The sequence below is a fragment of the Schistocerca americana genome, chromosome 6, assembly GCF_021461395.2.
Source record: "Schistocerca americana isolate TAMUIC-IGC-003095 chromosome 6, iqSchAmer2.1, whole genome shotgun sequence".
NCBI classification, from domain to species: domain Eukaryota; kingdom Metazoa; phylum Arthropoda; class Insecta; order Orthoptera; family Acrididae; genus Schistocerca; species Schistocerca americana.
In genome coordinates, this window is record NC_060124.1 from 237,715,089 (window position 1) to 237,741,686 (window position 26,598).

At 43.4% G+C, this 26,598-nt stretch overlaps 1 protein-coding gene across 2 annotated transcripts in view; it reads left to right on the forward strand.

Moving 5' to 3' along the window:
- Positions 1 to 22,735: 22,735 nt before the first annotated feature.
- LOC124619807 (endoglucanase A-like) overlaps positions 22,736 to 26,598 on the forward strand; it is a 113,605-nt gene continuing 109,742 nt past the window's right edge. The window contains exon 1 of one of the 2 annotated variants that reach the window (XM_047146402.1): positions 22,736 to 22,890. In XM_047146402.1, coding sequence (XP_047002358.1) covers positions 22,833 to 22,890 — 58 coding nt within the window. In that variant the 5' untranslated portion in view covers positions 22,736 to 22,832. The remainder of the gene's footprint in view (positions 22,891 to 26,598) is intronic. The other variant, XM_047146403.1, reaches the window with a different exon arrangement.

Here is a 26,598-nt window from a genome sequence, read left to right on the forward strand (position 1 = left end):
CACCATCTGAAATGGTAGATAGAGAAGCAATTCTGCAGTTTATTGTTAAAATTTCGGGAGTGTGAGTTCCTGGAAGAGTTGACCTATATGTTGTTTTCTCATACATGTAACTCGCAGAAATAACATGAGGGTAAAATTGGACAGCTTCGAGCTCACATGAAAGCTTAGCAACAATAATTCTTCCCGCTAATCAATCGTACCTGGACAGGAAAGAACGTTTCTGTAATGTTCCAACGTGCACCAACCGCGCTCCAACGCGGGAATGACAGAGAAATTCAAAAGTGGGAATAAAATTCAGGTTGAAAGAAAACCAATGATAAGATTTACTGATGGCGTTACTATTCGCAGCGAAAGAGCAGAAGAACTACGGGACATGAACTGAAACATGTAATTAGTACAGAATATGGATTTCGAATAAACAACAGAAAGACGACAATAATTAGCAGTAACAGAAATAAGATTAGCGATGTGACTTCTGAGAAGATTAGCGATGTACTCGTCAAGATTAGTCACAACGCAACGACGTAGACGAAGAGGAGGAACTCTGCTATCTTGACACATGAAGCAAGGAGGACATAAAAAGCAAACTAGTACGTGTAAAGAGGCCATTCCTGGCCAAAAAAAATCTGTAACTATCAAACACAGCCCTCAATCACAGAAAGAGATTTCTGAGAATGTTCGTTGGGCGTACAGCATTGTATGGTAGTGAATGATGGTTTGTGGCGAAACGGGAAAAGAAGAGTGTCGTAGCGGTTGAGATGTGGTGCTATAAAAGTATGTTTCAAATTATTTGGTGGCCTGTTAAAGTAAGAAATGAGTTGGTTCTCCGCAGAATCAATGAACAGTGGGAAATTAAGACAACACTGACAAGAAATACGGATAGGATGGTGGGATAGGTGTCAAGACATCAGGGGGTACTAGAAGGTACTGTAGAAGAAGGGGGAGGCACAATTAATGTACATCCAACAAATAATTGAGGAGATAAGAGTGCAAGTGCTGCTCCGGAAAGAAGAGGGCGGCGCGAGGGAGGATTCGTGGCTGGCCGCAATAAACTGGTACAAGACTATGACTTTACGACAGAACAGAAAAGCGCTCTATAATAGCACGGGTAAATTGTAGCGCAATAAACTGCAGACAAACAGGATCATAAGATTTGTCCTCCAACGTATGTGTTTCTATGAGTATATCACACACGGTTTCCCAGCAGCTGGCTCGCCGCTGTATCAGGTTTGTACGAGTAGCATCATGTAGAAATATCGCCCACAAGGAAGGAAAACTCTAGGAGATTCGTTGCCATGGACGTCACTCTATTGACTGTGACTGTACTGAAAAGGAGACTTTGACTGCATCCTTGGGGAACGCTCGTTCTCCAGGTCCAACCTGTCTAATAGGATGTAAAGAGGCTTTCATGTTCATTTCAGAACTCTCTCCAAATGGCTCAGATGTCTCTGAGTACTATGGGACTTAACATATGAGGTCATCAGTCCCCTAGAACTTAGAACTACTTAAACATAACTAACCTAAGGACACCACACACACCCATGCCCGAGGCAGGATTCGAACCTGCGACCGTAGCGGTCGAGCGGTTCCAGACTGAAGCGCCTAGAACCGATCGGCCACACAGGCCGGCACTCTCTCCTAAAAACCCAATTTCTGATATCTTATACTACTGTGGAAATTGTGGAGCAGTTTGCGACGTCATGTATCCCTCTTCAGCTGTTAGGAGATTATTGTCCTAATGAAAATGCATTTCTCTACAGTTGCTATGCATTTGAGCCCTCTCAGAGCATCATGCTGGCCCTAACTCCAGACAGACGCTCGTGACTCCTGCAGGTGACAGGCTCTGTTCTGCGATGGGTTGAAGTCATTGAAACCAATGCATCACTAGCTTGGTGGAATCACATACGTAATTTCATCCATTCACTGCTTGTTGCTATTATGACCATCAAACATAGCCTTATATAATATCTTGTTTACTCCTACTGAACATCGTGAAAGGGTACAGTACCGCCCGACATTGAAAATAGGTACAACATAATTCATTATTTTTGTCAGAACAACACATTTTTTTTGTAAAATAACTCAATTTCAATTAATACAGCGAAGCCGGATACCATTATGGGAAAGAATGACGATTTATTTATTTAATTGATCACATGTGCACTCCCACAAAATAAATACCTACATCCAGTTTGGTGAGATCTGCGAAATGAATGAATGTATGGTCGTCTGCTAACCGCAGATAGTGAATGTGAATATATCATCATCTTTGAGACGATCCTTTGGCCACCTTTGGTGGGACCAAAGAGATGAAATGTACCTGAGCTTTGAGCGCCTGAAATGTGGCTGACCAATACGGTAGTAAGGTGCTCCCCCACTTCAGCAGAGGTGCGAGAGGACCTGGAGAAAGGCCATGTTTCACCACTCTGCCGCTGGATCTAGTGCTGTTAAGCCCTGTCTTAGTTGTGCTCCGTAAAGACAAAAGAGTGGAGACATGGTATGCATGTGGAATATTTAAGAGTAGTTTGAAATAATAATTTCTCTATTTCAGGAACTTTTGTGGGGAGAATTAAATGTCAGGCAGGTAATATTAATGGGATTGCAGTAATCTTCAGAAGTGACCAAAGGTCACAATGAAACCATGTGTAGCAATAAGTTGAAATACTTCCGTGTGCTTAAGTTAAGCTGAATTACTAGCGTGTGTACAATAAGTTGAAATATTTAAGAAATAGCGTGTGTACCATAAGTTGAAATATTTAAGAAATGGCGTGTGCAGGACTTGAAATTAGAGACGAGTACTTCCACGTGGTGAGTACTGTGTGAGTCTCAAACTGTGTATGAGACAAAAGATAAAGAGAAGTACTCGTCCATGGTATCAGTTGAGGACTCGCGTGTGTGATGAATACGTTCTTAATATTACTTTGCGTGATGTGATTCCGTGTGACGCTAGATTCAAACTCTGAGAGAGAAGCAAGGTGAGTCGGCCGTCTATCCAGCAACTCCACTTGGCTTGCATTGCACAGGAAGACGTGCATATATCTCCAGAGTTCATAGTAGGAAAGTAGAATTACGAAGTGGGGCAGTGTCGTGTGAAACTGGGATAAATATTAATTGCAGTGGGAAAGCTGAAAGTGATAATGTTGTGACTATTCCCTGTGTAGTATTTCATATTGTAGTGTGGTGTATGTCATGTAATTTGGGTATGTGTGGTTTGCATGGGAGAGTAGCGAGGTAGTTTCATAAGATTAGTGGGTTATGCCTGTTCCTTCGGTACCGCTCGGTCTGGAGCAAAGTTTCGTGATGATGATTGTGAGAGTCGAAGTGTGAGGTATAATAAAAGATCCACCATCCTATCCAGAAAGTGCACTGTAGCGTTAAATAATTACGAGACCATAAGGTAGAGAATCACCAATGTTAAGCCATGCCCACTGGGCGGAATTTCTCATGTGTTATTGTTGTAGGTTATAGAATTTGTGTGTTTAGGTTATAGAATTTATCAGAATAAATAACATAGTGAAAAGAAAAAGATTGGTGGCCTTTTCCTTCGAATTGTATGTTGTCATGATATCCAGAACTTATAATGTGTGCGCCACTCATATTCAGTGCGATGGCCACGTGTTGATAAAAGCCGTTAAATAAAAAGAAAAGAAAATGTGGTATTGCCAGTGCGTAGTGAACAGAGTTCTGTAAATTACTGATAGTCAGATGTGCGTTTCCGTTGCACATTATTCACACAGGAGGATAATTTGTAATTTTATTGTGAGTACTAGAGTTCATGTTACTCGACAGATAAGAATGAATCCACTCGCTTGGCAGACCACTCATCTTGCAGGCCTGACTGCTTGATGCCACAGTATGAGCAAGGCATGTGGGTGCCTCTCAATCCATTTAGGTGACTACCATTTGAGCACTACGATTTTCTAGACATATGCACTTTGGGAAATGCTCATTCAAGTGCATATTGTTGTCAATTTTTCGCTGAGTAGATTGTGTGGGAGCTGGAAGACACTTCTGGATGTGGAAAGTGAAAGACGAAAGCATAGCAGCTCTGAAATGTTTTCTGTGTCTTGTCTTTAAATGACGTAGGTGCTCTGTGAAAAAAATTCTTGAGGGCAGTTTTATCTAGAGATGCCTTGAGTTTCGTTTAAGCATGATATCTGGAACAATATAGCACACATTAGGGCACTTACACAGTTGCACCAATTTATTGAAAATTATTTGGACAGTTCACCATGGCTAAAGTAGACATAATGAAAGTATTCTGATCTCTCATGCAATTTCCATTTTCATCACCAGGTTGACCACAATCAGGCCAACCTGTAGCTGGATAGTGTAACAATTTGGGATCAACATTTCTCGATTTATGAATTCTTGCTGGATATTTCTCCTTTCATAGTAAATCTAATGCACTTTGCTTTATGACTGTCAGTTGTTGTTGCTTCGTAAGTGGTGTGTTATTCTCCTGCACAGCCTGTGATACAGGACCAGCAGTTGTTTACACATGAGTAAAGTATTACAATATGCTGTTGAAAACGTAGATATTCGTGTTTACTGATTGGGGCCGCCGTGGTGGCCGAGTAGTTCTAGGCGCTTCAGTCCGGAACCACGTGACTGCTACGGTCGCAGGTTCGAATCCTGGCTCGTTCATGGATGTGTGATGTCCTTAGGTTAGTTAGGTTTAAGTAGTTCTAAGTTCTAGGGGGCTGATGACCTTAAATGTTAAGTGCCATATTGCTCAGAGCCATTTGAACCATTTTTACTGATTGGAACTCGAAATGCTGATGCGACCGGTGATTTTATATAGAGGTTAAGAAGGGACTTAAGAAGGTGGCAATAAAGCATTATAAACGTTCTTTACTTCAATTTAAGTTCTCTGCTTTACTATTTACCGCCCCTGAGTCTTTCTTAGTCATTCTTCAACTGATTTGTGACACTTTAAAGGCAAGTAGCAGCTGTAAACACGTGATCCCTGTAACATGAGGTGTCTTATCACCACCAAGTAATCCAGCGTTTACAAACTAGCGTAGCGTGTACATTTGTAGCACCCTCCACAGTTCATTGAGAGCATTTAGGACAGATGCCATTTTTCAACAAGACAATGCATGACCATACGTTAGTGCATGAACGGGTGCCTTCTTGGTGTCACTGTATGTTAGTCTTTTGCCCTGGCCGACTTGTCGCCTATCGAATGTGTGGTGAAACGACAATTGTTGCTGTGATACAATGCCTATCACCACAGATGAACTTTTGAATCAGTTGATTGCTGCATGGATGGATATACCACAGGATGCCATTTGCGCCTTATATGCGTCGATGCCATCAAGCGTGGAACAGGCTATCAGGGCTCATGGCGAACCCTGTGCCACCTCGGCAACAGGACATGTGCTGAACCGAGCTGGCTGAAATGCTAATCATTTCTTCAGAAGATACAAATGTAGCTGTCATGTGAATATCAACGTCCTATCCCTAGTCGTTCAAGATGTTCGCTTTTTTCTGCATGAGAGTATAAAATGGAATCATCCACTGTTTCAAGTGACTTTTCTCAAGGCTCTTCCACTCGTAATACAATATTCAGAAACCAATAATAATACTTTGTAATTTTCTTGTGTCTGTCACATACGGTGAACACGTAAAGCACATGGTCTGCTGAATATTACTTATCAAGTACGTTTCTTGTGTATGAGATTTGATCATTATATTGCATCTGATTACAGTTGGGATTTGACGAATTCATTATCCTCCTCCCCGCTATTTATTCTATGAATCTTTGCACATGATTCATACATCTACATGTGTTCACTCAAGAACATCATTCTGGAAACGTCTAATTCATTTTAATTGCATTTATAGCTGTGTTAGACAAATCCGAACTAACCAATATTCACAATTACATGATTTAAGAATTTTCAGCTATGGTGGTAAGCCTACGTCGCTGCTGAACTTCGAGTCACATTCCGGCGGGTATAGGGGTATCGAGATAATTTCTGCAACCACCTGAACTCAGCGCTTTTACAGATTATTAGGTGATGTACGGCACAGATGACAAAAAATTGTCCTGTACTAATTGTATCAATAAAATGCAGTTAGCTTACCTATGAAATCAGTAAATGTGTGAGATTTACAGTGATGATTCAAATTTCAGGTTTGGCTTCATTAAGTCTGGCTGACACCTCCTTCCTTCTGCTCCACTCTGCGGCAGTCCTTGCCGGTTCTAAATTTTAGTCACCATAGTCAGATAGCGTTTACTTACTTGTGGTCATATTTATTATAAAGGTGTGACAATTCAGGGTATAAACTAGGCTGTAGTCTCGTATGAAGTCCAACGTTAAAGTTAAATAAAAGAGGGCAGGCTTTCAATATGGCTACCAAGCTATGAATGTTAGTCCCATAAACGTTAAAAGTATTCAGCTATATGTCATAATAGAAACCAGCCAGGATAGCCGAGAGCGCTAACGCGCTGCTTCCTGGACTCGGGTAAGCGCGCCGCCCCCCGATCGAATCTACCCGGCGGATTAACGACGATGGCCGGTGTGCCGGCCATCCTGGTTTTTAGGCGGTTTACCATATCCTCCTAGGTGAATACCGGGCTGGTCCCCACGTCCTGCCTCAGTTACACGACTCGCAGACATTTGAAACACGTTCACACTCTTTCACGATCTACACTAGACGCAGACAGCTGGGGTACACTACTTCCCTCCTGGGGGGTATGGGGTGGCGGCAGGAAGGGCATCCGGCCACCCCTTAAAATTAACCATGCCAATTCCGTACTTAGCCCTGACGACCATGCGCACAATCCGGGATAAAGGCAGTAGCAAAAGAAAGAAAGAGAAGTACATGCCATAATGGTATTTTATATGCTATCTCTTTTGTAGACAAACTGCAGTTTCCCATGTAATTCCAATGCTTGCCTTATTCACAACTGGAATTACCATGTGGTCGTTCCACCACGTTATTGCCAAACTTTTGCAGGCTATGACTGAACACTCATTATGACTCACTAATTGTAGTGAAAAGACACCAAGTCATTACGTTTGATGAAGCGCTTGGCTTTGGATTCCTCTCGATCAGGAGGTAGTTGTCAGTCTTTGAACGAGGTTGATATTAAGGCGAGTGGATATTTTTGAAAATTTTACCGGATAGACTTACGTCATAGAAAACAGCATTGTTTAAAAGCCTGAGGTATCACGTAATACAGTATGCTAAGTCATTAAGGTATAGCACACACTAGTATTGGCCCTATTACAGTCCTTTTCTGGACAATGGAGTGTCTGTAGATGCGTTTCCAACCATTACAACGTGCTGGATGACAAGAAATGTTCGACCTGGTTGCAAATCTGGTTGTATATGTCTCAGGAACCTATTTTCTGTAGAAAGAACCGATCCGGTGCTGAATCAAAAGTGGCTCTGAGCACTATGGGACTTAACATCTGAGGTCATCAGTCCCCTAGACTTAGAACTATTTAAACCTAACTAACCTAAGGACATCACACACATCCATGCCCGAGGCAGGATTCGAACCTGCAACCGCAGCGGTCGCGCGGTTTCAGACTGAAGCGCCGAGAACCGATCGGCCAATCCGGCAGGCGAATCAAAAGTTTTAGAATTAAACTGGTTTAATAAGCATTATATGTGCGAAAAGCGAGAGCTGATCCACATGATTGCTGTTTTCGGAAACGATACTGATTTCCACGGGGAAGGGTGCTATTTTTGATCTCAGAATGTATTCTAGAATTCTGAAGCGGAAAGATATGAGTAATGTAGGTCGGTGGATAACGCACCTGGATACCTGAGCGCCTATTTCCGCCTCTCACGTCGAACAAACAGGTTGTCCTTACTTCTTTCTGTACCGCAGCGGCGCGTGTGTCACACTTGTGTTTACTCAGTGTCGTGTGTGTATCGGCGGGCGCCGCATCGTTCTTGCCTAGCGGAATTTGTTGTTGGTTAGTTTTCTACCCGCGCCATGATTTCTGCCGATTCTGCCAAGAATATTCCTTGCCCGGTTGCCGTTCATTTCAGTTTTTACAAGAGTGCGCGTCATGTTCCACCAGGCTCCTTAGAAATTGACAACTGGTTGGCTGGTACGATTCGCGTTACATGTAACAAGATAGATACTGCGTATTTTGATCCTGATTTGTATACAGTTATTATGAAGTTTCAAAAACTCTTGCAAGTAGATCGGCATCGCTCTAGGTTTGGTTCCAAAGCGGTTATTACACATCGTGATAGTTCCATTAATACAGTTCTTCTTGCAGCCGGCCGGTGTGACCGTGCAGTTCTAGGCGCTTCCGTCTGGAACCGCGTGACCGCTACGGTCACAGGTTGGAATCCTGCCTCGGGCGTGGATGTGTGTGATGTTCTTAGGATAGTTAGGTTTAAGTTGTTCTAAGTTGTAGGGGACTGATGACCACAGATGTTAAGTCCCACAGTGCTCAGAGCCATTTGAGTCCTTCTTGCAGATACGACGATCGTGTATAATCCAGTTAGAGTTTACGATCTTCCACCTGGACTACTCATTTCTTGAGGTGACGCCGCTTCCCTTTGGAGTGGTTTGTCATATCCGGCGGGAACGCCAGTCTGCACAGCATAGCTCGCAATGGTTCAAATGCCTTTGAGCACTGTGGGACTTAATATCTGAGGTCACCAGTCCCCTAGAACTTAGAACTACTTAAACCTAACTAACCTAAGGACACCACACACATCCATGCCCTAGGCAGGATTCGAACCCTTGACTGCATCGGTCCCGCGGTTCCAGACTGAAGCGCCTAGATCCCCTCTGCCACCACGGCCGGCATAGCTCGCAATATTGCAGTGGTATCCGACCCGTAGAAATGTATGTTCATCAGAAGATTCCTTCACAGCTGAATGTTTGTGGTCATCGCATTCATGCCGGCCGAAGTGGCCGTGCGCTTAAAGGCGCTGCAGTCTGGAACCGCAAGACCGCTACGGTCGCAGGTTCGAATCCTGCCTCGGGCATGGATGTTTGTGATGTCCTTAGGTTAGTTAGGTTTAACTAGTTCTAAGTTCTAGGGGACTAATGACCTCAGCAGTTGAGTCCCATAGTGCTCAGAGCCATTTGAACCATCGCATTCATGTTGCGCATGCACTGTAAGGAGGAACCTGCTTCCTTAGTCATGAAAGTGGCCATCTCAGATCCATCTGTATGCGTCATGTTAAGGTTTCAAAGTCGTCCTATAAATACGGTTATCCGTTGATATCAGATGAAGTAGTGTCTCCGCAGTCTGCTGTCAGTACCTCTCGAGCTTTAGGGGACGTCGGGGAGACATTTCAACCCACTCAGCGAGACTTTCCGCCGTTACCAGCACGTTCAGATGCGGCCCCTGAGCACCGGCGGACTCGGGATGGTGAATATTTTGATGTCACCCCTCCCCAACCTCGCCTCTCCGAGAAGGTAACGGTGGAGTGTGCTTCTTTCCGTGGTGATGCCTTGAATACTGACGTTAATTGCGGTTCTTGATTGCCCAGGAATGACTGTTTCTGCTGAGGTTGAAATGAGTGTTGCATCTGCGTTCTCTCCTCCGACCGTAGAAACGTCGGTTCCGCTTAGTTCTGATGATTTCACAGAGACATCGTCTGCTGCTCTGCCTTTACAGTGTTCGGGTGCAATACCATCCCGTCGTCGTTCTGCTACGGTGGAACAACAGGTTACTACGGACTGTGCTTCCGTGGTGGTCAGATGATGCAGCCGCTGCATTACCTGTCTCTTCTTTATCTGATGATGACGTTCGTCGCTCCCGGTTGTTTTTTCCACATCCCGTTGAAAGAAGTGCGGATAACTCCCCCACTCCTCCTCCACCCTCCCAAGCCCACGCTGGATCTTGATGAACCCCCTACCCATCCGCGTCAAGAAGTTACGTTGTCACAGAATGTTGTGAAACGTTTTCAACCTGATCGTGCAGCGTCGCATCGAACAAACACAGCATGCGATCTGTATCTTCGAGTGATGAGGATTCAAATCATGTACCTTCTTCTCTGTCGGTGCTGTGGAGAGCGCGACGTGATGCGTAAATTCCTTTCTAGTTCTCTTTTCATGCCTTACGTGTGTTAACGTCTGCAGGCGTATCGTACTCTTTCTGGCTCCCATTACTGAATGACGTGATCTCATCTCGATTGCTTCCATTGTCACATTTTATTGATTTTAAACAGCGGTTTGACTGAGTTACTTACGGTTTTCTGTTGAGACTGTTCACAGCTGTTGGTTTTTATGATGCTGCAACATGGATGTTCACGTCTCTAATTACTGGTATTCAGGCGTCTTTTATGTGAATCGTTTGTCTTATTCCCCCCATATAAGTGTGTCGAGGTATCCTGCAAGTGAGTCCCCTATTTGTGTACTTGTTCATGCTATTTCTGGAACCTTTATTGCGGTCTGTGGCTGCTTGACTGGGTGACTGGTCGTTATTGGAAGAAATGTTTATTGTCAGCGCATATGACGATGGCACCATGGCACTTCTTAGTGCGTCATACCGGTGTTCAAGGACGTTTTGGATGCATTTTGTCTTCTTACGGCAGCACATGTTAAGGATCGGGAATTTCGGTTACTCAGTTTCGGGCATTTGATGCGGTAGCCCACCATCGATTGAATGGTGTTATTATTGATTGTTGTGTGATGAAGATGGCTGCGTTAAACTGGAAGTCTGTGAATGAAAGGATTCAAGGGGTGATGCTTGAATACGACCGTCGCTTCCACTAGTTGCAGCATAAGGCCTTGGAAACTTATGTGTTGAGTGAAACCTATTTTGTTGCACATATTTTTCCCGTACCGGTGATGATGTTCCGAAAGTTACAACGAGTATCTGGCGAGTTAATCTGGTGATGATGCTTGGTTTGTGGGGCGCTCAACTGAGCGGTCATCAGCGCCAATACAAAGTCCCAAATTTTACACAGTTCAGTTTTTACACAGTTCAATAATTACACAGTTCGGTCTAGCCTCTGTTACGAATGATGATTATGATGATGAAATGATGAGAACAACACAAGCAACCAGTCCCTGGTAGAGAAAATACCCAACCCGACCAGGAATCGAATCCAGGACCCCATGATCCACAGGCAGCAACGCTAGCCACTAGACCACGATCTGCGGACCAGTTAATCTGGTGAAACTCAGTTTTTCGGGTGCAATACGAGGTTAGGGAGAGATGTGGGTTGATGGGAGCTTTTGGCCTCTCTGATGTTCGGGTCGCTTTTTTTCTTAGACGCACTGTCTTAAGGTGTCTCCTCTTCTCCCAGTCACTTGCAGCTAGCCTTTTTGTTTGTCTCCGACCTGCGAGCTTAAGCCCCCCAATAGATGCTGTTAGGATAAATAATAAATTGAGGCACATTCGGGAATTTTTTATTGATGTCAGCTATGTGGGGGTCGAAATTCTTTCCTAGTCGTATCTCTCGGTAAAAAATGGTGTTACGTTGTAGGAAGTTTCCAAATCGCGTTTCCTCTGTGGAGTTCCGTCACCAGAGACAGACTGGAAGACAGTTTGGTACTCTCCGATGGAAGTGGCGTCCTCATGGTACAAAGTCTTTGTTAAGCTTGTTTCCACTGACGTTCGACCTTCTCGCATTGGCCTTAGTGAGACAGACCGATGCAGTCGTTGCCATCAAAGGGATACGTTGCATGAGCGGTTGGTACCCTGCAACCACAGACACTGGATCTGGCTTCGCCGACAATTGGCCTTCCTTACCAGAAAGACGGTGAGATTCTCCTGCGTCCCGATTCAACGTTCTTTCCCAGAACGAAGAACAACAGAATTATACGGCTTGCTCGGTATTATGTTCGTTACGTATTAGGTGATTGGGAGTGAGTATGACCCGGACTCTTCTGCCTTGTGCCAGTGTATGGCTATGGCACACTGGACATGGTAAAACATGCCACACTAACGCGCGTTTTTTGCTTTAGTGTACTTTTCATTCGTTTTGAAATAGTTCTTCATGCTCCTGTTTGAAGGGAGACTAACACTGCTTCGTCAAAGAAATAGTTGATTGTTATCGAACAGCCGAAGAAGTTGTTTTCTAGGATTCTTTGTTGTTATGCGGGCTGTGGGCGGAGAGGCAAACAAGGCTTGCGGCTTCTGCGAAGGCGGCTGACGTCAGGGTACTTATCAGAAGTGGGCACGGCCAACATCTGCGTGGGAGCCGCAGAACACAACAGCGGGGCACAAGCCAGACCCACGAGGGTCACCGACGGCCGCCTTGCTCGCCTGTGCCCTTTCGTAAGGGGTGCGGTGCGGCCTGGCGTACAGAGGAAGCCCACAGCTTCACTCTGACTCACCGTCTCCGTGCATGACCGCCGGTTTGCGGGAACTAACCAGAGGATACAGCTGTAATCGTTATATCGCTTGGTACTCTAGCAGTAGTACTGTATGTTACTGTAATAGCACGAGTAAAGTTAGTCGAAGTAGTTTGAAATAATGAAAACCAATGGTCTTCTTTGTCACAGTAGAGCAGCACCTGACTGAGAGTGGACAAAGGTGCCGAGGGCAACTGCGTATACAGGGTGGTCCATTGATAGTGACCGGGCCAAATATCTCACGAAATAAGCATCAAACGAAAAAACTAAAAAGAACGAAACTCGTCTAGCTTGGAGGGGGACACTAGATGGCGCTATGGTTGGCCCACTAAACGGCGCTGCCATACGTCAAACGGATACCAACTGCGTTTTTTTTTGTTTATATATATATATATATATATATATATATATATATATATATATATATAGCAATCCCCATTTTCATTACGTATCCGTGTAGTACGTAAAGAAATATGAATCTTTTAGTTGGACCACTTTTTGGAGCTGTAATAGTCACAAACGTATAAGTACGTGGCATTACGTAACATTCCGCCAGTGCGGACGGTATTTGGTTCGTGATACAATACCCGTGTTAAAATGGACCGTTTACCAATTGCGGAAAAGGTCGATATCGTGTTGATGTATGGCTATTGTGATCAAAATGCCCAACGGGCGTGTGCCACGTATGCTGCTCGGTATCTTGGACGACATCATCCAAGTGTCCGGACCGTTCGCCGGATAGTTACATTATTTAAGGAAACAGGAAGTGTTCAGCCACACGTGAAACGTCAACCACGACCTGCAACAAATGATGGTGCCCAAGTAGGTGTTTTAGCTGCCGTCGCGGCTAATCCGCACGTCAGTAGCAGACAAACTGCGCGAGAATCCGGAATCTCAAAAACGTCGGTACTGAGAATACTACATCAACATGATTGCACCCGTACCATATTTGTATGCACCAGGAATTGCATGACGACGACTTTGAACGTCGCGTACAGTTCTGCCACTGTCCACAAGATAAATTACGGGACGATGACAGATTTTTTGCACGCGTTGTACTTAGTGGCGAAGCGTCATTCACCAACAGCGGTAACGTAAACCGGCATAATATGCACTACTGGGCAACGGAAAATCCACGACGGCTGCGACAAGTGGAACATCAGCGACTTTGGTGGGTTAATGTATGGTGCTTCATTATGGGAGGAAGGATAATTGGCCCCCATTTTATCGATGGCAATCTAAATGGTGCAATGTATGCTGATTTCCTAAGTAATGTTCTACCTATGTTACGACAAGATGTTTCACTGCATGACAGAATGGCGATGTACTTCCAACATGATGGATGTCCGGCACATAGCTCGCGTGCGGTTGAAGCGGTATTGAATAGCATATTTCATGACAGGTGGATTGGTCGTCGAAGCACCATACTATGGCCCGCACGTTCACCGGATCTGACGTCACCTGATTTATTTCTGTGGGGAAAGTTGAAGGATATTTGCTATCTTGATCCACCGACAACGGCTGACAACATGCGTCAGCGCGTTGTCAATGCATGTGTGAACATTACGGAAGCCGAACTACTCGATGTTTAGAGGAATGTCGTTATACGGATTGCCAGATGCACTGAGATTGACGGACATCATTTTGAGCATTTATTGCATTATTGTGGTATTTAGAGGCAATCCCGCTGTAACAGCATGCGTTCTCGGAAATGATAAGTTCACAAAGGTACATGTATCACATTGGAACAACCGAAATAAAATGTTCAAACGTACCTACGTTCTGTATTTTAATTTTAAAAAAACCCACCTGTTTTACCAACTGTTCGTCTAAAATTGTGAGCCATATGTTTGTGACTATTACAGCGCCATCTATCACAAAGCTGAAAAAGTGGTCCACCTAAAACATTCATGTTTATTTACGTACTACACGAATATGTGGGGGGTTCCTATTTTTAAAAAAACGCAGTTGATATCGGTTTGACCTATGGCAGCGCCATCTAGCGGGCCAACGACAGTGCCATCTGGTTTTCCCCTTCATGCTAGACAAGTTTCGTTCCTTATAGTTTTTTCGATTGAATCTTACTTTGTGAGATATTTGGCCCGGTCACGATCAATGGACCACCATGTAGAGTTACGTCTATGTAACATCTAAATGTTAGGCCAATGATCGAAGAAAAAGAGGTAAAGAAAAATATGATAGATAATGCAAACATAGTTCAGTACCCAAACTGAGCTCGGTGGCGATGTGTTTAGCACGCGGCTCTCGCATTTAGGAGGACAACGGTTCAAATTCGCGTCCGGCCATCCAGATTTTTTTCCGTGATTTCCATAAAGCGATGCAGATAAATGCTGGGATGGTTCCTTTGAAAGGGCACTGCCGATTTTCTTCCCAATTCTTCGAACAATCCGAACTTGTGCTCCGTCTCTGATAACGTCAATGTCGACGGAACGTTAAACCCCAGTCTTCCTTTTTTTAGATCAGGATTCAAAACAGAAGAAAAAAGGAAAATAAAGATCACCATGAAGTGTCGAATAAATGTAATGAAAGTGGACTGTTATAAATAAATAAGGAAATTAGAACCTAAACAACCAGAGGTCGCTGTTGAACATGTTGCATAAGATTTACTTGTGAAAACTGAAGCAATTGTATCTTGTACGAGATCAAAATCGAAAGTTCACGGACTGGCATTTAAAAATGATAGGGTAAAAAGCTGGGTAAAAAGAATGCATCTACTCTTTGAGCAACTTCCTCCTGCGAACACGCTATTTTTCTCCTGAGATTGCATTAAGCTTGGAGTAGCCGTAGGTAAGAAACTGGACTCGCTTGTGAGAGAAACTCGACCAAAATCCCCGTCTGGGCATCCGTATTTGAGCTTCCGTGGCTTCTGTAAAAGATCAATGCGAATGCTGAATGGTTCCCTTGAGGGAGAGCAGGGTCGAATTTCTTCCCTGATATTTTCTGTTGCGACCTTATAGTCTATTTCTAGTGATCTCATCGCCGACGCAACGTTAAATCCTGATCTCCCTTCCCGCTCCCAGTCTATTATGGGCTGTAGTTCGAATGCTGAATACACCTGCATGCAGCTGCCAAACTATGTTCTTTGCATTCAAAACAGATGCTGCCTACGAACTGCCTCCGATTTGGGGTACATGGAAGTTGGAGGGCTGCAAATCAGATGAACTGTGTGGTTAAGACACATCAGTCCTTAACTCGTAGCTTCATGAGAAAACTGCAGTACTCCAGTGCCCTACTATGACACTCCCATGGCGGGTGGTCCTCCGACTTAGCAATCCAGTTGTAATGAGACCTGCAACTTCAAATGAAGCCATGAAATACGTCATTTCCACATATGCTCGTCATCCCCAGAGGTAGAAACAGCCATAGGTGAGGAAAGAAATCTTAATATCGATTGAGAATTAATGCCTAAACCTTTCATTTTGTCATTTTTACAATTTTTATTACTTTCACGTCACTATTAATCGCTTCTGGCCTTTCTTTTCTCTCGTTGAATGTGCCTTTATAGGCGTGATTTATCGGTCCTTGATATTTCAGTACCACTTTATACGCTTCGTCAGCTGCCTATGACGCCCAAATGACAGATCGCTTGCGTTGCCTAACTTAAATCCTCTTTCCCTTTCCCTTAAGAAGCCTTGCAACAGGGTGTTTCTCAATGTTTCGACGATTTCAGATTTTAGCAACGCGCATTGACGACAAGACACAGGGGCGGTGGTGCCGTCTATTAGAAGTGTGGAGTGCCAAGTTTCATTCTCTGTCAAGGTCAGTAATCATATTGTACAGCTCAAAGCTACGTCGTGCGTTTTGCTGTGGAATGCTAATTTCGTTACTGTGAATCTGTCTTACGTGAGCAACGTGAAATTTGTACGAATTTCAAGATTCAGCAGCATAATCCAGTTCCTCCTCGTGTGTGAGACACTTCTGTGCAACGGCCAGCACATCGAATCGGAAAACCAGCCCTCGGAAAACTGTCTGAACTCGCGAGAACATGGAACGCGTACGTAGCAGTTTACAGGCGAACCCTCATCGTTAGTTACGAAACGTGCCCAATGTTTGCAACAGTTAAAAGATCGAATTCACGATGAAATTTCCAGAATTCCACCAGCAACAACGAAAAATTGGTTCAAAAACATTGTGAAACGATTCGAGTATTGTGTGGCCACGAATGTTCGCCATTTGCCCGATGTAGTGTTTTGTAAGTAAATTTAAATAAACGCTGTACCTTGTGCAAAATGTTCAACTTTGTTTCACGGTTACTCTGTGTGTTATTCAAATTTGAAGTCGTCAAAACATTGTGAATCACCATGTAGTTACTTTTGTCGATTATTTGCTAAGCTTGGTTGGCATTTTATCTCTCCGCCATGAGACGACTCAGTGCTGTTAACGCACAGAACAAGGGTTAATGTGATACATTTATCAACATAACTTGCACATCTGACCAGTTGAACAAATTTTGTCCTTGCCCTCATAGTACAGCTAGCATTTAGAGCCTTAAGATTCAGTTATCTATACTTCATTAATTCTCAAGAAGTAGTCACCGGGCTCCAGTTCATGAACAGAACAAGTTTCCTTCTCTATTTGATTTAGCTTAGTAACATTTCTTTTGTCATTTCCCACAGCCTTGATTTTTACGCGTATATTTCAGTGCTTGGTAGGAGATTCTCAAATGCCAGTTTAAAAGTTTCATAACAGCGTAAGTTCCACTGTAGGATGATATATTCAAAATCTTGATAATTTTCGCTGCGTGCTTGACATTAATCATCTAGCAGTTAGGTTTGAAGGAATTCTTTGTTTCCAAATACTTCATGGCAACACAGTAGGGTCTCTGTAACGGATAACGAACGTCTTTAATTTCTGGGAAAAAAGGACAGGTAGTAGACTCCTGCGCTATTTTGCAATATTTAAAATAATGGAATAGTTCCACCCATTGAGGTTTTGTTTGGTATCGCTGAGTCTTTGAATAAGTATTCAAATGGTTCAAATGGCTCTAAGCACTATAGGACTTAACATCTGAGGTCATCAGTCCCCTAGACTTAGAACTACTTAAACCTAACTAACGTAAGGACATCACACACATCTATGCTCGAGACAAGATTCGAACCTGCGACAGTAGCAGCAGCACGATTCCGGACTGAATTGCCTAGGACCACTCGGCCACAGCGGCCGGCAAATAGGTGTTACTGATCCTATACGATTAGAGGCATTCCCTTTCCTACGATCGTTGCAGAGGCCTATTATAACACGGTTATGTACGCGAAAACGTATTCCATATATAATGTACGCTACTTATTATTTCCTGTGCATCATCCTTGAAAATATTGCATAAGTAATTAGCAGTATGACCACTTCCACTTTAGTATTTACGTATTTGTTTACTGCCATCATAATATATTACTGCTAGAGGTAAACAGCATTTACAATATGTCGACGAAATATATCCTGGCGTTGCTCCAAAATATTTATCTTTTGTATTTTTCATCTGTTCGGACACTGTTGGTCATTAAAATTGCAGAACAAGAATGGACAGCTAATAACGAAATTTTGCTTGTTATGCATATACAGTATAACAGGCTCACTAATAATGGAATTAGCTGGTGATTTTGAATATAAAGGATGTGAAATTTACTATACGATGCTGCCACCGCTGGTGGCAACATAGGCTTTAAAACCGGCTGGACATCGAGTCGAACTGAGCTTGGATGACATGTCATTAATTGCTGTTTCAGTGATATGTCAGTGTTCATCAATCTCTGTGTCAAGAGAGTGGCGTCGTGTTATTCTCTCGGCAGCCCATAGTCAACAGTTTTCACTGACTGAGAGATCTGGAGAAAATGTTGGACAGGGCTATAGTCGAACTACTTTGTATCGAGGCAGGTCAGGACAACAAGGAAAACAAGCGGTCTTCCATTATATTTTTAAAAGATGACATCACAGACATCTAGACGATAAAGTACAGCCAGTGGCCTTAACGCGTCAGAAATACGGCGGCTGCAGTCCAATGGCACTCCTGCCAACATGCCATGCGCTGGAAAAATAGTCTGGTAACGTTCTGCTCGCAGACTCCAGTAATGGATATGTGCTTCTTAATGAAAACGTGAACTCGTCTCAAAATATGACGTGGTGCCACTCTTCTGACCTGTGTAGTCTTTCGGCGTACTCCTGTAGGAGCGTCTCTTTCTACCGCCTCGCCAAGGGCAGCCAAAATAATGGTCCCGTGCTGGCATTGTTCGTCCAATTTTTCGTGTGGACGCTGTAAATTAGCCAGTTTCCTGAATCAAGGTAGCTGACGTGGCTGAGTCAACAGTGTGTTCGTCCTCACGGACTGTTGGCATACTGAAAAGAAATATTTTCAGTTCTCGTCCTGTCGGACCTGTACTACCACGTAAGATTGTGCATGTATGACGACTGGAAACAGGTCAGAGGTAAACAGGTCAGAGGTAAACAGGCCCTATTTTGTGTCGAAGAGGCGTCGTCTCCGTAAGATAATTTTTTATGCCGTTGGCAAAACCTGTATTTTTAAAAAGTCACTTTCATCTTACCATATGAAATTTCTCCTTTATTACCATTAATGACTTGTGTTGTGTCACCACACTGCTGTAAACCTTCACAAGGCAAAAATTGCGACTATCAGCATTGTTCCGTATTTTAGCGTTATACATGCATTTGACCCATTCTTGCCTGGGTGTAATTTTATGCGTTTGACTTTATGTCAACCACGACTGAATTTTCTCTATGAAAAGAATCGATACTACATTCGCATTGCAGTCGTTGTTTCTAGCCAAAGACGGCAGTAATATTGCGGAATGGTAATGCGCAGCATCAACAGGACACCATCTTGCAGCTGTCGAGTTCCTACACACTCTGATAATAGTTATCCTCATTACACGGGACGTACAATCTGTTAACTAACAGCTTGGTCGGCATTACACACATATGGTAAAACATATTGGCTTTGTTTTTTCACAGCTATAACAGAGATAACCTTTGTCCTTCATGCAATGTCCATAGAGCATTCCATTTAAATTGAATTCTTGACTGAGATGCACAAGAAGTGACGCGAGTGCAGCTTACGTGTGGCGATTATCGAAGATAGTTGATGCAGACTGCCATACTTTATTTCATCGACAAAAATGAAGACTCGATACAGCAGGACAGTGAGCCGTAACACCGCACAAGGCTTTGCAGCGAATGGAAAAAGGAGGAAAGTATGCAGGTACTGCATTGGCCGTTACAGTTGTCTGACTTTAATCCTATAAAAATGTACTGTTTTGCATTAAAAATAGTTACCAGGAAAAAAGATCTTCGCGTTGGAGCAGCTTTCAACGCTAATTCGGCGCATTTGGATGTCTCTTTCACGTGAATATGCGGAAAACCTGGTTTCAAGCATACCTCGGCCATACCAAGCAATTTCGACGCTGCAGGTGACTGTATGAGTTATTAATTGTAACTGAATTTTTCTTTCGTTCATAGCGATGTATGCCGGCCGCGGTGGTCTAGCGGTTCTAGGCGCGCAGTCCGGAACCGCGCGACTGCTACGGTCGCAGGTTCGAATCCTGCCTCGGGCATGGATGTGTTTGATGTCCTTAGGTTAGTTAGGTTTAAGTAGTTCTAAGTTCCAGCGGACTGATGACCACAGTAGTTAAGTCCCATAGTGCTCAGAGCCATTAGAGCCATAGCGATGTATGTTTATGTGTTAGTTCCCTGTCAAATACATCTTTCTACTGATTAATCGACCTCGAACTCACTCCACAGACTGTAACACGATCTTCTCACAAGCAATGAACATTAGAACTCGATTTCTGAACTGCGCACTCTTCCCTTATACACAAAATTTAGATGGTGACCCTTTGAGCTCTTCGTGTGATTGCGTTGAAATATCAGTAGTGACAATTTTACGATTTCGTATGCTACCTTCATCCACCTGCAATTTCTATTACCAGCCGTTTGCTATTAACCCCATCAATAACAATGGATCTTCCATCCATCTAATACCAGGGGTGTGGGGGTTCTTTATGTCCATCACAAAAATTAAAAAAAGGTCGTTTATTGTTGTTAACTCATATTAATTAACAACTTACTTTTTCAAATAATGGTTCAAATGGCCCTGAGAACTATGGGACTTAACTGCTGAGGTCATCAGTCCCCTAGGACTTAGAACTACTTAACCCTAACTAACCTGAGGACATCACACACATCCATGCCTAAGGCAAGATTCGAACCTGCGACCGTAGCGGTCACGCGGCTCCAGACTGTAGCGCCTAGAACCGCTCGGCCACTCCTGCCGGCTACCCCATCCGGCCAACATACTTTTTAAATAGGTGTAGATGTACAGGCAGGGTACAGAGCCTGAAAATATCCATTTACACAGTCTTAGCAATAGCAGTAATAGCAAAGCATTTTTCGTAATTTCTACACCCTGGGGAGTAGTAGCTTATTACCATGGAGATCATTAATAGACGTAGACTTTTACTCGCAACATACTCTTTGAAGATATACAGATGTGTAAGAAGGTTTCTGAATCAGAAAATATGAATAGGCTATTGTGCAGTGGAAAGTCACATACAGTGCTAACACTCGAAGTTTTGGATTAAGCTTCACTGAAAAGATTAAAACAGTTACGGAATCTGGTGTAAGAAATCATTAAAAAAAGTAAATACATTTTCAAAATTTTAAAATGCATAGTACATGACTAGATCAAAATATTTTGAAGAAGTGGTAATAAAGTACCCTCCCCTCCGCTCACACCGCTTGGTATTACGAGGGTAATACGTGTTAAGAATTTTCCTTTGTCACTGAACTGGGAAGTAATACTCGTACTACTAAAGTGGCTGAGAATACAGCGTCATAGCAAGGAAAGCTTGAATCTCAATGGGGAGAGCTGTTTTGTCTCCGATGTATGTGAATTTACCACGAGGACGAGGAAAGACAATCCACATGAACTGCAGTATAAGCCCCTACTGGTTATAATTTAAATAACTGGGGGGATGCTTTTCTTTGTAGACTCTTTGAACCAGCAATCTTACCTCGTCATATTATGTGGCTGATCGATCGCGCAGCTCCAGAGGTGCAATGCCGATGTGAAATATCGTTGGTTCCAACAAGATAGCACACAACCCCGTACGTCATTACTGACGTTTCTTTAGACAGACACTGAATCAAACGTTCCATACAAAATACGTAGGGGTAATACTAAGATGCAATAAAAAATGGGATCAACGTGTAATTCCAGCGTTTGGGAAAATCTATTGAATTTGCATTCCTTATCAAATAGACATGACAGCAGACGCGGGAAAAGCCCAAACACACGCTGATGTAATAACAGATCAATGAAGGACGTACCAGAGTGTAACAGACACTCTCGGGGAAGGTAATGGCATTCTGTGTCAGAAAAGTGATGTTGTTCCCGGAAGATTCTATTGGATAACTGTAGAGAATCGCTGTTCGAGAATGATTCGGTGACGATTATGCTATTACTATCGTATGTATCATGTACATATCATGAGGATATGGTAAAAGAGTTTAAAGACATACATACAGGTATTTTTGTCTCCCTCAGTACTCAAATGGGCGGGAAATTGCTAATATTGGTACGAGAAACCCACTGTCATGCACTATACTATGGGTTGCGGAGTATTTAACTATGAAGATGTGGAATTTATAATGTATCATTTACTATATACTTACTGGTATTCTAGGTTTATACTTCAGAATGTTTTAATACCATGGGAAAATGCCTGTAAAGTGACCAACGATAATATTATGGCAGCTTCAGTATGAAACGGCTCTACAGCATTTTCACGTAATATTTTCTTCTCGACGATTATCAAATACGGCTGAATACTGTTGAAGGTTACGAAGATGGACGCCTTCGACTCTTATGCAGAGGGCAAAGAGACAGACGATCGAGCATAATAAAGCCTGTCATTGTCAGTTTCCTTCTTTCCGCTGTTTTTTTTTTCCTTCTCTTATGCTGTGTATTCCAAATTTTTGTATTTGTTATTTGTTTCTTTACTTATTTTCAGATACAGCCTGCTGTTAAGTTCTTGTAGCAGATATACTTCAAGATCCGTATTGTAAGGTTATTGTCATGGACGCATCATATCATGTGTAGATTTGTTCTTTCACCAATCGTATAAACAAGAACGATCTGTTCGTGAACTAGAAGTATCGGTAATAGTTTTCATACCTCCTTATTGACAAAGAGTATAAAGTGGTAACTGTTGCTCAGTATGTGAAGGTCACCTTCTCTTTGGCTCGTTAGCTTCACCACACGGTCCATTGTCTCGGCCAGTATGCCGTGCGGGCTTTGATCAGGCACAGTCGGTCGCGTGACGCGCGCGACCGCCGCCATTGGTCTTGTTGTCGCGGCTCGAGCACAAAGGCGTGTCGGCGCGGCCCGCCGCAGACGTCGGCTGTTATCGCAGGTGGCAGGGGCTGCGCGGCAGACCCGCGACACACGGCTACCTGCAGCTATAAATGGCGTGCTGGGCGCCGCAGAGTGCCGTGTGCATCCGTCATGGCGTCGCTGCGTTCGATCCTCCTACTGCTGCTGAGCGCGGCCGTCACCTGTCTCGGTAAGTGGGGGAGGTACACAGTAAACTGTGAAGTGTGGTAAAAGCACGAACCTCTGTAGACTCACCTTAAGGGGACCACACCGTGGTTCAGGTCGAAAAAAATCGATTTTCGGTTTTTATCGTATTTCGATTAAGGTTTTATTTGAGTACTCTGAAAAAGATTTTGCTGAAACAATTTTTTTCGAGCATTTAAATAGCATTTTCCTACCACGTGTGTTTATGTGCCACGCCCACTTTTCTGTCACCGACATTGCTGCATATATTTTTGATCTTTAGATCCCCTACATTGCACGTTAGGGATTAGTAGTTGTTATACTTACGTTTGTAGTGCTTGTTTACAAATGTACTCACCTCTTTCACAGCCATTTACAGAGAAGCTCCTGAAAGTTAAGGCTATATCTAACGTCCTCTACTGATGATAAGCCATGTCATGGATTGTGTAGATCAGGAGAAAATTCGTGGTGCAAATACAATAGGGCTCAGACAACTGGAGAATCTTATTCTCACCAGCATTCTCTTCCTGCTGCTGTTATTACAGCAATTAAACCTATTTTCAGAGACCTGACTCATCCTGACCTTCTAAGGAAACGTCTGCGTGGGCAGACACAGAACCCAAATGAATGATTATACAGCATAATTTGGAACTGCCTTCCTAAAACTGTATTTGTAGGCATCCATACAATGAAACTAGGAGTTCATGATGCTGTTATTACATTCAATTGTGGTAATATGGGAAAGTGTTGGGTACTTAAAATGCTGGGAATTAATCCTGGTAAAAATATGATCACTGAGCTGCAACTTTGCGATAAAATGAGGATATCCGATGCAAAAAGATCTGCACCTAATTTGGAAAAGAAAGCAAGACAAACATTCAGAAAGGTGAGAAAGAATCTGGAAGACCTGCTAGAGGCCAAATAATGGCCATCATATGCAGCAGGACAGTTTTAATTAACTGTAAGTAACAAATTTCAAAAGTTTCTTCGTTATAGTCAATTTCCCACAAACTAAAATTTTCAGTATGTATGCGCCATTATATCAGAAACTATCATAGATAAATGAATGAAATTTTCAGAGATTCTGCATAACATAAAAAGCCACCTCCGGTACTACATTCATTAATATTCCTCCATTAGATAGTTCACAAAAAATATTTTCTACAGAAAAAATTTAATGTTCCCAGAATGAGATTTTCACTCTGCAGCGGAGTGTGCGCTGATATGAAACTTCCTGGCAGATTAAAACTGTGTGCCCGACCGAGACTCGAACTCGGGACCTTTGCCTTTCGCGGGCAAGTGCTCTACCAACTGAGCTACCGAAGCACGACTCACGCCCGGTACTCACAGTTTGGAAGGTAGGAGACGAGGTACTGGCAGAAGTAAAGCTGTGAGTACCGGGCGTGAGTCGTGCTTCGGTAGCTCAGTTGGTAGAGCACTTGCCCGCGAAAGGCAAAGGTCCCGAGTTCGAGTCTCGGTCGGGCACACAGTTTTAATCTGCCAGGAAGTTTCAAATTTAATGTTCTTTGTTAATAAATTTAAAAAAGTATTTCTTAAAAACTATAAAATGGATGAAATAGAGTTTAGTACAGTTGACTCTATTAGCATCATGTAACATACAGTAAAAATATTAAAGTCCTGCATCAAATAGCTTTTTCCAGAAATGGGTCAAATACTTGCCTAAATTAACTTGGGGTAGATAGGCAGGGTGTGGTCCCGTTAAAATCTCTCTAAGTTACTACTCCAGCGATTAATCTTCAGAGAAGGTTCTTCGCTAACACATATTAAAGACGTTTCTAGACTTCCAGAAGCATGGAATCTCTACTCTACATCTAAATCTGTACTCTGCAGAGGCTGAGGATGTTTCACCTTGTACCACTTACGCCATTTACGTGTGGATGGTGGAAAGGTGAAGTCCAGCTGCTAGACGGATCAATAGGCCCCGACCGACCGTCGTGTCATCATTTGATAACGGCGTCATTGGTATGGGCATGTGGTCACCACAACGCTCTCCCGGTCTTTGTCCGGTTTTTGACTTTGGAGCCGCCACTAATCGGCTGAGTAACTCGTCAGTTGGCCTCACGAGGTTGAGTGCACCCCCTATCAGCCATCCCAACAAGGACAAATTCCCCGCGGTACCGAGAATTGAACCCGGATCCCCCACATGGCACTCACCTGTACTGCCCACTTTTTTCTTTTTTTCGAGAAAATCTCCGACCCAGCAAAAATAAAAAACATCTGCCTCAACCCAGGATCGAACCCTCGGCCTCCCGCATGCCAGCCCAAAACACTATCCACCGCCTTTTCTTTTTTTCCCTCCAAAGCACTTATTTAAGGCAATCAATGAAAAATAAAACAAAAGAAGTCATTTCGACAAAAACAAAAGGGTTAAATCAGAAAAAGTACATGAAGGAAAATTCCTTTAATTTTAAAGTGCGGAGTCCTTTCTTCTCCCGTCATTTCTACATCGTGTAGCATTTAAATCCAAACAAGAATGTCCACAAAGAAGAGGGGTGGGATTCCAACTCATCCGACTCCCTGTCGATGAAAAACAAGATACAGCATATTAGAAAAAAGCTCTCGTTAACGTGGCATCCTGAGCCACGTCCAATGGGCTGTGTCCATATATTGGGAAAAGGACTCTGATCTGCGTCATATCCACTCCCCATCACGTAGTAGACATAATGTCCAACAAGCCACATGATGGCGTTGTTCTTCGATCGGGGATAGATGGTTGAATTGGGACGCACGAGAATCTTCCCCCAAGATAGCCGCCTCCGACGTCCTGAGAAGGGAAGCCACTTGTTGGCGAAGCCATCTCCAATGATCATAACCGCAGAAGATCAACCGATGATACAATATATCAGTTTAATGCTACGATTGCAGTGATTCGTTAGACAGAGGCCAATACGAAAAAGTCGCACGTTGGTAGGTACAATATCTTGAACAACTTGGTACCACAAGGACGCTACTTCCATCGGGAAAATCGGGAGGCTAACGTTAGACCAAACAATCATCCAATTCGTTTCTGGCAACAGGGCTCCCACAGAGGGAATGCAGTGAGGAATTGGCCAGCGGCATAACAGCATTTTTAGGGGGAGATTCGCTTGAGACATCAAGAAAAAATTCCTTAACCTGCCTCAGTTTATAAGTAATCCTACCAATATCTACTGGATGTGTTAAACTCGCCTATCGGATACAGTCATGAATGCGAGTTGTAAGTGACTGGGGGGGGGGGGGGGGGCGCACAGACATGTTGAAACGGTGCGATGGATGAATAAGGCAGAAGCCTGAACTCGAATGTCAGGGAAGCCCAAATCTCCCAGCAGACGGGGGCACTCCATTACCTCGTAACGCAGGCGAAATATGGAGTTGCGCCAGATAAACCTGCCAGTTAAACTTTGCAACTTGTGGTACATAATTGCGGGAAGTTGAAAGATTTGTGCAACAATATAAGCCTTACTTAACACATACGTTTCCATGGCCTGGACCTTATGAAGAAGTGAGAGAGAACGACGCTCGTATTCAATGATTGCTCCCTGAATCTTATCCGTGACTGACTTCCAGTTTATCGTAGCCATCTTTAGCGGACCATTGTCAATTATAACACGTAACGATCGATAACGGGTGACCTTCAAAGCCCATGGAATTTCAACAGCGTCAAATCCTCGCAAACTAAGCGACATTTCTGGTCATAACCCGCGCTCCCGTAAGA